At 40.1% G+C, this 13,653-nt stretch overlaps 1 protein-coding gene and 1 long non-coding RNA gene across 2 annotated transcripts in view; both read left to right on the top strand.

The window, feature by feature from the left end:
• The first annotated feature begins 1,031 nt into the window (after positions 1–1,031).
• The window catches only part of LOC132105377 (scavenger receptor cysteine-rich type 1 protein M130-like), a 31,058-nt gene continuing 18,436 nt past the window's right edge, over positions 1,032–13,653 (top strand). The window contains 10 exon segments of the mRNA XM_059510462.1: positions 1,032–1,119; positions 1,476–1,694; positions 1,871–2,194; positions 2,271–2,588; positions 2,666–2,968; positions 4,852–4,923; positions 5,120–5,434; positions 5,538–5,735; positions 5,834–5,929; positions 6,300–6,365. Coding sequence (XP_059366445.1) covers positions 1,032–1,119; positions 1,476–1,694; positions 1,871–2,194; positions 2,271–2,588; positions 2,666–2,968; positions 4,852–4,923; positions 5,120–5,434; positions 5,538–5,735; positions 5,834–5,929; positions 6,300–6,365 — 1,999 coding nt within the window.
• On the top strand, positions 6,147–8,567 carry LOC132105665 (uncharacterized). The gene is made up of 5 exons (XR_009423975.1): positions 6,147–6,209; positions 6,300–6,365; positions 6,477–6,542; positions 8,081–8,143; positions 8,441–8,567. It is a non-coding gene; the product is annotated as an uncharacterized LOC132105665 (long non-coding RNA).

The raw sequence follows: 13,653 nt of genomic DNA, 5'->3' as shown, positions 1-13,653 counted from the left end.
ACGTTTCCATATGCTTTGTATTTTAAGTCTAATAAACTGATAAAATAGGTGTAACAATAAAACTTCATAATCTCGGGAAGAAGGAGGCGGGAACCGGCGGACAATCAAATCAAAACTTTAATGACAAAATAAACACAAAACCGCGCGTCAGCCCCTCACAGACGACTGACGCGCACAAATAAAAACCAAACATAAAATAAAGCCCAGGCCTGGTCCTCTCTCGTCCTTCACTGTCGTCGCTCCAGTTTTATATCCTTCCATCTCCTCTGTGGGACTCGAGACCCGTGGGTCGAGCAGGTGTCGTTAATCTCCAATCACTCCACCGGCCTCGCCTCGTTCCCACGGCTCTCAGCCCCGCCCCACTCGTCACAATAGGTTTGTTTGAAGAACAGGTCAACGATTGCTCACATTACTGGTAGTTACACCCCTGAGGATAATAACTTGTAAACACTGATGGATTTTTGTTTATTTTATTTCTCTCGTTCTTTGTATTCCCTTCTCTCTTAGATGCAATGAATGTAAGGTTGGTTGGTGGTAACAGTCGCTGTGCTGGTAGAGTGGAGGTTCTTCACAGAGGTCAGTGGGGAACAGTGTGTGATGATGGGTGGGATTTGGCTGATGCTGCAGTGGTGTGTAGAGAACTGGACTGTGGAGAACCAGTAGATGCTTTGATTAATTCTCATTTTGGGCAAGGATTGGGACCAGTCTGGATAAGTGCTGTATTCTGTAAAGGAACAGAGTCTACACTGAAGAACTGTGGGTCAGCAGGATGGAATAAACCTGTCTGTACTGATAATAATGATGCTGGTGTAATCTGCTCAGGTGAATAACACTAAACCTTCAAAGCATGCAACTTCTATGTATTTATCTATCTATCTATCTATCTATCTATCTATCTATCTATCTATCTATCTATCTATCTATCTATCTATCTATCTATCTATCTATCTATCTATCTATCTATCTATCTATCTATCTATCTATCAGCAATTGTTTTACTGCATTTTCACAGTGAATTCAATAATTCATCCATGATCAATGTCAGGAACTACTTTTTGCAATACAAACAGGTAATACACACTCCAGACTTGCTGCTGGACCTCATCTGTGTGCTGGGAGGTTAGAGATACTTCATGATCAGACGTGGATGTCAGTGTGTGATGCTGTCTTTGACCAGCAGGATGCAGAGGTTGTGTGTAGAGAGCTGGACTGTGGGGCTCCTGTACAGGTGCTGGGAGCAGCTGCTTTTGACAAAGGAGACGCTCAGATGTGGACACGAGAGATTCAGTGTAGAGGAAATGAGTCTCATATTTCATTCTGTTCAGTATCAACATACAATCACAGCTGCACCAGTGACAATAACGTGGGCATGATATGTTCTGGTAAAATATCAATATTCAGTGTCTCTTTGTTTATATTTTATATATTATATCTTCTGCAGCATTATAGCATTATATTTTGACTTTTCTATTCAGGTTACACAAAAGTCAAACTGGTAAACGGTTCAGACTCTTGTTCTGGAAGAGTGGAGCTTCAGTTCCTCAATGAGTGGGGCACAGTGTGTGATGCATGCTGGAATATGAGAGCTGCCAGTGTCCTCTGTAGACAGCTGAATTGTGGGATTGCTGTGTCTGTTGTGGGATCAGACTGGTTTGGAGAGGGAAGTGTTGAAATCTGGGCTGATGTGTTTGATTGTGATGGGAATGAAACAAAACTCTCAGAATGTTCCATCTCTTCATGGAGTCGAGCTGAATTTTCTCACAGACGAGATGTTGGAGTCATCTGCTCTAGTGAGAGGATTTTATTGAGCACAAATTATTAATACATGCAATATCTTGTAACATCTTAGTAAAATTCCACATCTCCTCAGATTCCTCTCTGGCTCTTCATGATGGTCTGGTGCGGTTGTCTGGAGAGAGACAGTGTGAGGGAGAGCTGGAAGTTTTCCTCCATCAGGTCTGGAGGAGAGTTCTGCTGGACTCCTGGAGTCTCACTGAATCATCTGTGGTCTGCAGACAGCTGGACTGTGGCTCTGTGCTGGACTTCTACAGCTCCTCTTCATCCAGTCCTGAACACAGTCATGAGTGTGTGACAGGCTTCCAGTGCTCTGGGAGTGAAGCTCATCTGGGGAACTGCAGCTCTCCACAAACTCTCAACTGCAGCTCCACACAACAGCTGTACATCACCTGCCTTGGTGAGAACAACAACATCTGGGCAGATTCTTCAGTTGTTCATGATCAATAATGTATTTTTCTTTCTCTAAATATCAGGTCGAGGGTCCATCAGGCTGGTGGGTTCTGGGGGAGACTGTGCAGGGAGGCTGGAGGTTTTTCACAGCGGCTCATGGGGGACAGTGTGTGATGACTCCTGGGATATTAAAGATGCTCATGTGGTGTGCAGACAGCTGCAGTGTGGAGTGGCCCTCAGTAACCAGCAGGTACCAGCCTGGTTTGGTCCTGGTTCTGGACACATATGGCTGGATGAGGTGGAGTGTGAGGGGAATGAGACGTCCCTGTGGAGCTGCTCTTCTTCAGGCTGGGGAAAACATGACTGTAATCACAAGGAGGATGTAGGAGTCGTGTGCTCAGGTAAAAACTAGACTGCTGTATAATTATTTAAAAAAAAATTGGATTTTAAATTGATAATTGTTTTCATTTCCTTTAAGATTTTAAAGAGATCAGGATAACTGAGGGCTGTGAAGGGAATGTGGAGGTTTTCTACAATGGATCTTGGGGTAATGTGTGCTGGAACCAGATGGACAAAGACACAGTGAGTCTGATCTGTCAAGAGCTGAACTGTGGAAGATCTGGTGTCTTGTCTGCTTCTACACCAAGACTGAAATCAGCTCCTAAATGGCTGGATAAAGTTACATGTCGACCACATGATTCAAATCTGTGGCAGTGTCCATCTTCCCCCTGGGGACAGAATGACTGTGGTGAAGATGAAGTCACCAAAATCAACTGCTCAGGTAAGACTGATGCAAAAAAAAAAAATCAAGATTAAATATATACCAAAACCACAAGCACTATTTTGTAGGGATGCATCGATCTGATATTCTGGATCGGTATCGGCTCCGATACTGCTATTTTCTGCGGATCGGCTAGCGGTCAGATGAGACCGATCCTCATCCGATATTGTGCGTATACTATTCTTTGTTATTGTTGAGCAACACAAAAGCAATTATTATAGTCTTAGAGCAATTATTTCTTCAGCAAGAATTTACTGGGGTAAAACTGAAGCAGTGTTAGTAGGAAAGTGGGAAAGAGTGGGGGACCAACACTCTCAAATGGGTAAACCTGGAAAAAAATATGATTTTAGGAGATGAATTGTTTGTATAAATAAAAAAAAGGAGGGATTAATTGAAAAATTAAAAGGCTGTTCAATTAAATTAACTTGTGGGTCGCAGGTGGGTCACACAAAGTCATTTGGCTGCAGCTAAATTTGCTTTTCACACTCACACAGTTCAGTCTAGGGCTGCACAATATAGCCTACCAACATTAAATATAATTTGCAATATCCTTAGTGTGATTTTTGAATTTCAATCAAGTCCAAGATTTAAAACATGTGCTGCATGCACGAGTTGTAATAACAGTGAGGTTCTTAGATCAATGTCATTATAAAAAAGGCCAACTGTTTTTTTTTTGTTTTTTTATCTGAAATAATTTGGTGGGCCATGTAATAGATTATACTTGTTTAGGTGGGTCATGGAATGGAAAAGTTTGGTGAACCCCTGATATAGAGGACGTTCCCTCATTATTAATAATTTGGTAGCCTCCTCTTTATGGCACGACTGGTTTGTATTGACCCACCTGCATATTCACTTGTGAAAATCCAGTCCATTTTAATAGATTTTTTTTGGATTGGTTACCCCATAAGGTATTGTACTTACCAAAGGACGGCCTTCAGCTTATCACTTACAGTTTATACAGCGATTCCTTACTGGCCCAGATAACTTAAGCTGAAGGCTGGTGGCCAGTATGACTGCTGAGGGACTATGTTTGGATAAGTCTTGTTCTTGTAGATCCCAAAAAAGTCAACACATCCAGGATGCCGGAGTTTTACAGGAATCTTTTTAAAATTTGGGACCTCTTCCAAGTGAAAAGAACTGGTTCTACATCATCTTTATTCTGGCTGTTGAAGGAACCCCTGATCTATGGATCACATTTGGACATTTTGTGTGCATGTGGGACAATGACTGTAACATTCATTAAATCCAAGATTATAACAACTGGACGTTTAGTCAAAGTGTCTGGCCCAAGTCTTGGAAAAGCTGTGGATGTAGCCTTTGTTTTAGATGTGAAATACATTCGGATTGTTATACAAGTACTACAGAAACTACAATCTGCTTTTACAACAGAATAATTAAAAATGCTTCAAGGTTACAGTGAAGGGGAATTTATCCCTAATGAGAAGGATCATTTTCCAAATCAGCTTTTTTCAAAAAAATCCACTATTAAAGGCCAATCTAAAATGTACACCGGATACTGACTGGTTTTCGGACCCCCCAATACAGTAAAACTACACATTTTAGAGTGGCCTATTATTGTGGCCAGCCTAAGGCACACTCGTGGAATAATCATGCTATCTTAATCAGCATCTTGATATGCCACACCTGTGAGGTAGATGGATATCTTGACAAAGGGGAAGTGCTCACTAACACAGATTTCGACAGATTTGTGAACAATATTTGAGAGAAATAGGCCTTTTGTGTACATAGAAAAAGTCTTAGATCTTTTTGTTCGGTATACTGTATATATGTGTGTGTAGATAGAGAGAAAGAGCAACATAGAGTTTAATACTGATAATATATAGGGCTATGTATTGATGTATAAATTAATGAACTGATTACAGAACATAAAAGCCACGAGTCCCCTCGAAGCTATCTGACATGGTCCTCATCTCCCCACCAGAAACAGTGTTCAGGTAAGTTTAACTTCGGGGAAAAGAACATCATAACAGCCTTTGTAATTATTTGTTTTTCTGGGGACAACGACGGGATTTTATCTCTGCATATTGTATACGCCTGACCACACATGTACAGTACCCCTTGAAAGTGCTGCTGTTCTGACAGCGATTTATATTCCGATAAAACATTGTTTTGTCTGTGTGTGTGTTTTAGATCATGTTCCTCTCAGACTGAGTGGAGGGGAGGGCCGGTGCTCTGGGAGGCTGGAGGTGTATCATAACGCTGTGTGGGGCTCAGTCTGTGATGATCAGTGGGACATCAGCGATGCTCAGGTGGTCTGCAGGCAGCTGGGTTGTGGAGCAGCACTGAGGGTTGATGGGAATTCAGTCTTTGGTGCTGGTGAAGGTGTTGTGTGGATGAACAGAGTCGAGTGCAGAGGAAATGAGATTCACCTGTGGGACTGTTCTCTCTCCCTGAAAAACCACACTGACTGCTCCCACAAAGAGCACGCTGGACTCACCTGTGCAGGTCACAACAATCACAGAGAAATATTATTTATTTTATCAGTTTAGTGCTAAGTAATATTTGTGTATTTAAATCATTTATCAATTAAATAATTTTATATTGCCAGATGTATCAGTGTCCACTACTCCTGCCACAACAACATCAGCTTCTCCTTCAGTTTCTCCTCCAGTGCGCTCAACATCAGTCTCTCCTCCACAAACTCTCTCCGTCCCCCCAGTGCTTGTGATTGTTCTGGGAGTTGTGCTCTTACTGCTCTTAGTGCCACTGCTTATACTGATTCAGCAGAACAGAGTGATGAGGAGAGGTAGGAGAGATCCAGAGACTGTCATATTGTGTTTTATTCAGTGTGTGATCAGTCATGTGTTGTGAACTGACAGCAGGTTTGTCTGTCTACACTCACAGCTCTCTCTAAGAGGAGACACAAGATGAAGACTGAGGCCGTTTATGAGGAGCTTCAGCGGAGACCCATTAATAGACATAGTCTCCCCACTCAGAGGGGTAAGTAAATGTTATAGTGTCTGATGTGTTGAGATCAACAGGGTGATCTCTTTATTCAGAGGGGTGAGTAGAGTAAATCACTCTGATTGCTTTGAGGGATGTTTTGTGCATTGAAATTATATATCGTTAGTGTTAGCCTATATGATCCAAATGAATTGGGGATTATGGATGATTTGTGATTGTGATCATGTGTTTGATGGTTCTACTACCCTAATAACAGGAAGTGTCCTTTCTAAAGAACAGCATTCTGGGTATGAAGATGTTGATAAAATTATTTCAGGTTAGAAGGCACAAGTATATATATAAAAAAAGAAAAATGCATGTTAAATTTAATTATTAACAATTAAAATTTATCACAATTTATTTTTAGTAAACTCTTCAGTAGGAGTCACCCCTGACTACTATAATGGCATCACCACCACAGAAGGTCCACCAGGTCAGTGAAATTTTAACCAATCACAGGATTTCATTTAATTTAATTACCTGTCTTATAAACTGTGCACTTAGTCTCTGCTAATTTTTTATTTTCTTCTGCATAATTTAAAAGAGCAACAAATGTCACCAGAGGATTATGATGACGCGATCACTGCTGGTGGGAGACATCATGCTACAGGTTTGTTTCTGTTATTTATTTTTACATTTAAACACTATTTATATGGTTTCTAATTGTACATGTGAATTGGAGATGCACCGATTGATCGGCCAGGGTCTGGAATCAGCTAATATTCCACATTATTGTCCCGCACTGGTGAATGGCCAGTCTCACGTCTTGCCAATTCCAAGATTTTCCATTTTGACATTACAGTTACGCTCACATTCATGCAAAACAACATAGTCATGGAAGTTCTTCACTGTGAGTGGAGAAAACACAAAGTTTACAATTCATAATATGTGCAAGGCCAAAGTAAACCATGGGGCTTGTTTAATGTATCAATGCTTGTCTGGGAATATGAAATATATTGCAGTTTACATAATCATCATTACGATCACAGTGTTTTAACAAATGTTTTAACAAATGCAGGTATGAACAATTACTTGCTGTGTTTTAAGTATGACTTGTACTTTAGGTTTGTTCGATTGTTTCAAAATATAATTTCTTTTCCTCTTTTACAATTTTTTATAAAAAAAAATAAAAAAAACAAGGGCAAAAAATATAAAAATAGAAACTATATACATCCAGGGAAAGAACATGTGTCTTAGTTAAACTCAATCCTTAACAACCTCAGATGGCTTATTCTATTCTCAAATGACATATGGAAATGATTATTACATACACATACAAAAATATATTATTAACATATACATTATATATTAATCTTGATCTATTTAAGTATAGAAGCAAAATCCGATCTTCTTTCGGATACATATGCAACCCAATTCCTCCATTTTTCCAGAAAAACATCTTTTTTTTAAGTTAACAAAAAAGGTAATCTTTTCCATCATATAAATCTCTATGGTCACATCTATCCAGTCATCTAATGTCGGTCTCTCTTGTTGCAACCATTTGCGAGTGATTGCCTTCTTACTGGCTGCTAAAAGGACGCCCATCAGATATTTGTTATCTACTGCAATAGTTTCTAAGCCAACACAACCAAAATACAGTAGTTTGAATTCTAGAGGTATGTCTCTTCTAAAAATATGTTCAAGAGCATCCTGTAATTCTTTCCAATATTCCTGAATATGTAGGCATTCCCAAAATATATGATAATGGTTTGCTTCATTGCATCCACAGTTTCGCCAACATTTTGAAGTGTTATTACTGTATTTGGCTGTTTGTATTGGTGTTATAAAATATCTAATAATGTTTTTCCAACAATACTCCTTCAAATTGGATTATTAAATTTAATAGCAAAAATAATGTTTGGAAATGTAAACTGATATTTATTACTGACACACTACAGCAAAAGATAGAAATGACTGCCTTAAAAAATGTGTTGGTGAAAATACTAGTGGCCTAAGACTTTTACACAGTACTGTATTCCTTTGTAAAAAAAAAATGTTGAAATGCTTGTAGTTCTTAGAAAATTAGAATTGGCAAAATCAGTACAGAAAAAAATGGAAATTGGAATAGGCTAAGGATATTGCAATCTGTGCCTCTCCAAATTGTGTAATATTAATGAATGAATTTTATTTTCTATTATTTAACTGAAGAAGAATTATCAGAAAACTATGATGATGTCGTCACTGTACAGCAGTTCTTCAATGTTCAAACAGGTAAGGATTTTAAAATATTCCTTGCTAAATTAGAATAATTTTTCTTCCGTTTTCTTGAAATTATATTAGCAAAAACAATTGTACGTTTAATTAATATTAGCCACATTCATATCAGAGCATGTTTTGGTGGAGTATGATGATTTGAAGAATGCAAAGTAATGAGTGACATAATTAAACACAATATAAACTTTTTATATCATACAGTGAATATTCTTTTATTTAGTGTTTGTAATTACACTTTAAATGATGAATTGCTCTGCTCATTTTAGCTAATCTAATTTGAATCTTGTTTTCCAGATTATGATGATGTGGGGGAGGAGCATGGAAAACATAGAGGAACTGTATAACTGAAAGCACACCCACTGTCTCAAATCCTTTTAAGGGTCCACAGTTTAAGTTTAATGTTTTATCTGCAATCCACCGATGTTTTATATTACATTTTGTACTGAAATCAGTGAAAATAACTCTTTTTAACACTTTTTGAAGTGCAACAAATCATTATGGTCACTTATATACTGAGACATCTTGCTACAGGTTTATTTCTTTTGTAATTAAGATTATTAAAATATGCATGTATAATTTGTGCATTTTAATTATATTATTAAAAATTATGTCTCTTGTGTATTTTAGATTATTGTTATACATATTGTGTCATGATGTCTTAAACATTTTCAGATAATTAAACTCATCTTGAAGTTGTGAAATATGCAAAAAACATTCTCGTCTTTAAAATGTATTACATACGGAAAATTATTGAATAATGATATATTAAATAGGGGTGCAGGATTAATCGAAATTAAATCGCAATCAAGATTAGGCAAAAGCTGTAATTGTCATGCATTTCTTTCAGTGAAGCACAGTTCTGTGATTGGTTGTATATATCCATCTGAAGGCCAGAGAGTCCTCTCGCGCTGAAACTCCGAATATGACCCGCAGAGTAATGCACATCGTTACAGGAAACAAAAGATTGATATGCTTTCATTGATTCAATGTGACTAATAAACACATGAAATATAAACGTTGGTCCCAGGGAAGTGGGGAATTTTGTTAATATGTGATTTTTGGATATATGTGTCTGATGGATGTACTTTTTCCAATATTTCCAAAATTTTGTTCTAGATGACTTGTTTTGATAACTGATGATGCTGTGTGGGAGTCGAAATGTATACTTCCTTTATTTTGTCATTAAATGTGGAATGTAACGTATGTCTTTTGTAATTAATAACAGACATTTACAGTTGTGCAAAAAATGCATATGGTAAATATGATCAAAGGCTTCTGTGAAAATAAATATGTATCATTAAATCCTTTTGATCTTTTAATTTTAAAAAATGACAAAAATCTAGTCTTTCACCGGCAGGGCCGGATTAAGAATTCCAAGGCCCCTGGGCACAATGTCTTGTAGCCCCCCCCCCCCCACCCCAATCAAGCTTTTACATTTTTGGTTACTATTTGCTGGTAAAATCTCTACTGAGCAACTAGCTGGCATTTGCAATCACATAGAGCCTCACCTTTACCAATCCAGTTCTATGAATCAAAATAACTTTCATAATTCACAAACAAACACATAACACACCTATTAATGTCTCCTTCCTGTCGGTCTCTTTTCTCCTCTCCTGTCCTCTTTTCCTCGGTTCTCCAGACCAGGGGCTGCCACTCTTTGTCTCTCTCCCCCGTTTCCTGTGATGAAAAAGTGAAATGGTAGAAGACACATTACAAGATGATTTAAACTGTATTCTGGTATAATATTGGTTGCTTTTGAATTACAATTTCTGGAGTCATGACCTGTCCAAAAATTGACAAAACTGTTTCACATAAGCTGTTATAAGCTGTTGCATAAACACACACACACACAAACACTCAAACACACACCACACACACACAAACACTCAAACACACACACTCAAACACACAAACACACAGTATACCTCCTCCTCCTCTCCTCAGGGGCTGTCTGTCTATCTGTCTTTCTCCTCAGGTGCTGTCTGTGTGTGTGTCTGTCTTTCTCCTCCTCTCCTCAGGGGCTCTCTGTCTATCTGTCTTTCTCCTCAGGTGCTGTGTGTGTGTCTGTCTTTCTCCTCAGGTGCTGTCTGTGTGTGTGTCTGTCTTTCTCCTCCTCTCCTCAGGGGCTGTCTGTCTATCTGTCTTTCTCCTCAGGTGCTGTCTGTGTGTCTGTCTTTTTCCTCCTCTCCTCAGGGGCTCTCTGTCTATCTGTCTTTCTCCTCAGGTGCTGTGTGTGTGTCTGTCTTTCTCCTCAGGTGCTGTCTGTGTGTCTGTCTGTCTTTCTCCTCAGGTGCTGTGTGTGTGTCTGTCTTTCTCCTCAGGTGCTGTCTGTGTGTCTGTCTGTCTTTCTCCTCAGGGGCTGTCTGTCTATCTGTCTTTCTCCTCAGGTGCTGTCTGTGTGTCTGTCTTTCTCCTCCTCTCCTCAGGTGCTGTCTGTCTTTGTCCTCCTCTCCTCAGGGGCTGTCTGTCTTTGTCCTCCTCTCCTCAGGGGCTGTCTGTCTATCTGTCTTTCTCATCCTCTCCTCAGGTGCTGTCTGTCTTTCTCCTCCTCTCCTCAGGGGCTGTCTGTCTATCTGTCTTTCTCCTCAGGTGCTGTCTGTCTATCTGTCTTTCTCCTCAGGTGCTGTCTGTCTATCTGTCTTTCTCCTCAGGTGCTGTCTGTCTATCTGTCTTTCTCCTCAGGTGCTGTCGGTGTGTCTGTCTTTCTCCTCAGGGGCTGTCTGTGTGTCTGTCTTTCTCCTTCTCTCCTCTCTCCATCTGCCCTTAAAAATACTTCTTCCTGGCTTTCCTGTTAGCAAACTCAGTTACAATATCATCAAAATCCAAGTCCATGACCAGCTGAGATTCAATGGCCATCAGTGAAAGTGCACTGAGGCGATTTTGTGTTTGTGTTGTTCTGAGTTCATTTTTAATTCTTGCCATTTGTGAAAAAGATCTTTCTCCTTCAGAGTTTGTAACCGGCAGTGTCAAAAAAATATGTAGGGCTACAAACAAATTGGGGAAAGTTGATTGCAGACCATGTTTCAAGAGCACCTGCAGCAGTTTTTGAGGAGACTTATCCTGCTCGCTCTCTATAAAGAATCTGAACTGGATAATTTCATCTGCAAGGTTCTGATCTAAATCCGAAGGATATGAAGCGCTGAGTGCATCCGCTTGTTTACGAACAGTGGGCAAATCTTCTGATTCCATGTTCAGTAGAATCCCAAAGATGTCATTAACGTTCCGGTATGCATCCAGTCTATGGTCTAAACAGCTGATTAGCTTATCAATAATGACATTGAATGTTTCTACCTGGTATCGCTCCTGGCCTTTCAGAGTTACTTGATGCTCTGTGCATTCATCTGAAAATGCTTTGCGCTTTTTGACCCTCTGCAGTTCATCTTTATATGACTGACACACACTGGGAATGTTCTTTGCAGAGGTTTCAAAATGGTCAAATTGTTCTCTAAGGGATTCAACCCATGATCTCAAAGACCTGAACAGATTAATTGCAGTCATCAGATCAATGTCGGCCTTTTGTAATGCCTCGCTTGTCACTTTAAATCTGCTTAAGAGACAGTGCCAAAACTGTGCCATAAATGTTATGTCAAGAGTGCCCAGTTTTGAGAACAGTGCTGCTGCCTCGTTGCGTGTGTCACGGTTTTCTTCTGTATCAGAAGAAATGCTCTGAAGTATAGCCCTGATTTGTGCATAATTGCCACAAAGGGCTTTAGCTGCATCTGCACGGCAACTCCAACGTGTTGATGACAGTGATTTCAACGTCATATCTACCTTGATGTCTGCATTATTGAAGAATCTGTTCCATCTACGAGTGGAACCCGCACAAAATGCATATAGGGACTGCATGAGGCCGAAGAACTGACTTGCATTTTGACAACTGCCATCAATACTGTTGACACCCACCAAATTGAGAGAATGTGCTGCACAGGGTATGTAATGGATTAATGGATTTTTTTTCTTCAAGTGAGCCTGCAGCCCATTGTAACGCCCTGACATATTGCTTGCATTGTCATATGCCTGGCCTCTGCAGTTTGCAATATCTAAGCCTAAATTGTCAAGCATAGCCATTACAGTATCAGCCAGACTCTCCCCTGTGTGACTCTCAATTGGTACAAAGCCAACAAATCGTTCAATTATTTTTCCTTCGTTATCCACAAATCTAAAAATAAATGTCAGCTGGTCAGTATGTGACAGGTCAGGTGTAGAGTCCACTATTACAGAAAAATACTTTGCCTGCCTTATCTCTGCAGCTATGATATCTTTTACTTTGTTGCCCATTTGCTGAATCAATTCCTCGCATATAGTGGATGAAAGATAGGATGTGCTGCCTCTACCCTTCTGTCCATACTTATTAATGTGCTCGGCGAGGAAAGGATCAAACTGAGAGATGACTTCCAGAATGCCGAGAAAGTTACCATTATGTGGTGAGCCAAGTATTTCGTCATCGCCACGGAAAGGCAGTCCTCTTTCGCTTAAAAACTTTATGACAGCCACAACCCTCTTGAGCACCTCCCGCCAATACCGCTTCTCTCCATCTAGCTGTTGCACTAGTTTAGCATCCACAGTCCCGCTCCCGGTGACAGATGAGCGCCGAAGCAATGCTAACATGCAATTACAATGCTCTGTGCTTTTTTCATGCTCACGCACACGTTCAGGGTGTTTCCAGTCAGAAAAACCACTAACAAATTGATTTTTCTTGGTAGAAAAAAGCATACAGGCAAAACAAAAAATATTACCTGTAGATGGTGAATAGGTGATCCAGTCTCTGGAAACTTTTTCCCTATTTGGGAGTTGACAGCACAGCAGATCATTAGTAAGGGAGCGCTTAACGTTACCACCCAGACCCCCATCACGGGTTGAGGCTAGATATGTGCTCTTTCTGTTATGAAAAGCAGCAGGTCCAAGATCGATAAGAACAGCACGAGCATCCTCGTCGATTGCCCCCCACAATGCCGGGTCAGACACCTGATTAAACCACTGCTCATCATGGTCGCTTCTGCTGCTGCTACCGATAACGTTAGCGCTAGCAGGTTGTGCTGCCTTGCTAACGTTAGCCTCAGTCTCCACGACGTCCTCGGGTCCCTGGTTAGCAGCATGCTCGTCATCATCATAATAATCTCGATCTACCACACATTCTTCACCCTGATTCTCCGCCTCCTGGGCCTCAGCCTGGCTACTTTTAAAGAATGATTTGATAGATGGAAGCTGTCTTAATAAAGACGCCTCCCTCTCTTCTTTTTCTCTTTTTCGTTTGCGTTTAAAACAACCGCTTCTTTCACTCATTTTCTTGACCTACAACGTCAACGACTCATCCCACAGTCCGCGCTCAATTCAGTGCGGATTTATTTGAAGTTCACGTGGGGGCGGGGTTGTTAAGTCAGTGCGTTCCCATAGCTGCGCTTGAATTATATTATGAATACAAATATATCAGCCTGCCTTTCAGCATGTGAAATTCTTAAGGAGGCTTAACTTTATACCATCAGTGATCAATACACACTGATATTAAC

This window comes from Carassius carassius, chromosome 26, assembly GCF_963082965.1.
Source record: "Carassius carassius chromosome 26, fCarCar2.1, whole genome shotgun sequence".
In the NCBI taxonomy this organism is placed as follows: domain Eukaryota; kingdom Metazoa; phylum Chordata; class Actinopteri; order Cypriniformes; family Cyprinidae; genus Carassius; species Carassius carassius.
This window is presented reverse-complemented; position numbering and strand designations above follow the sequence as displayed.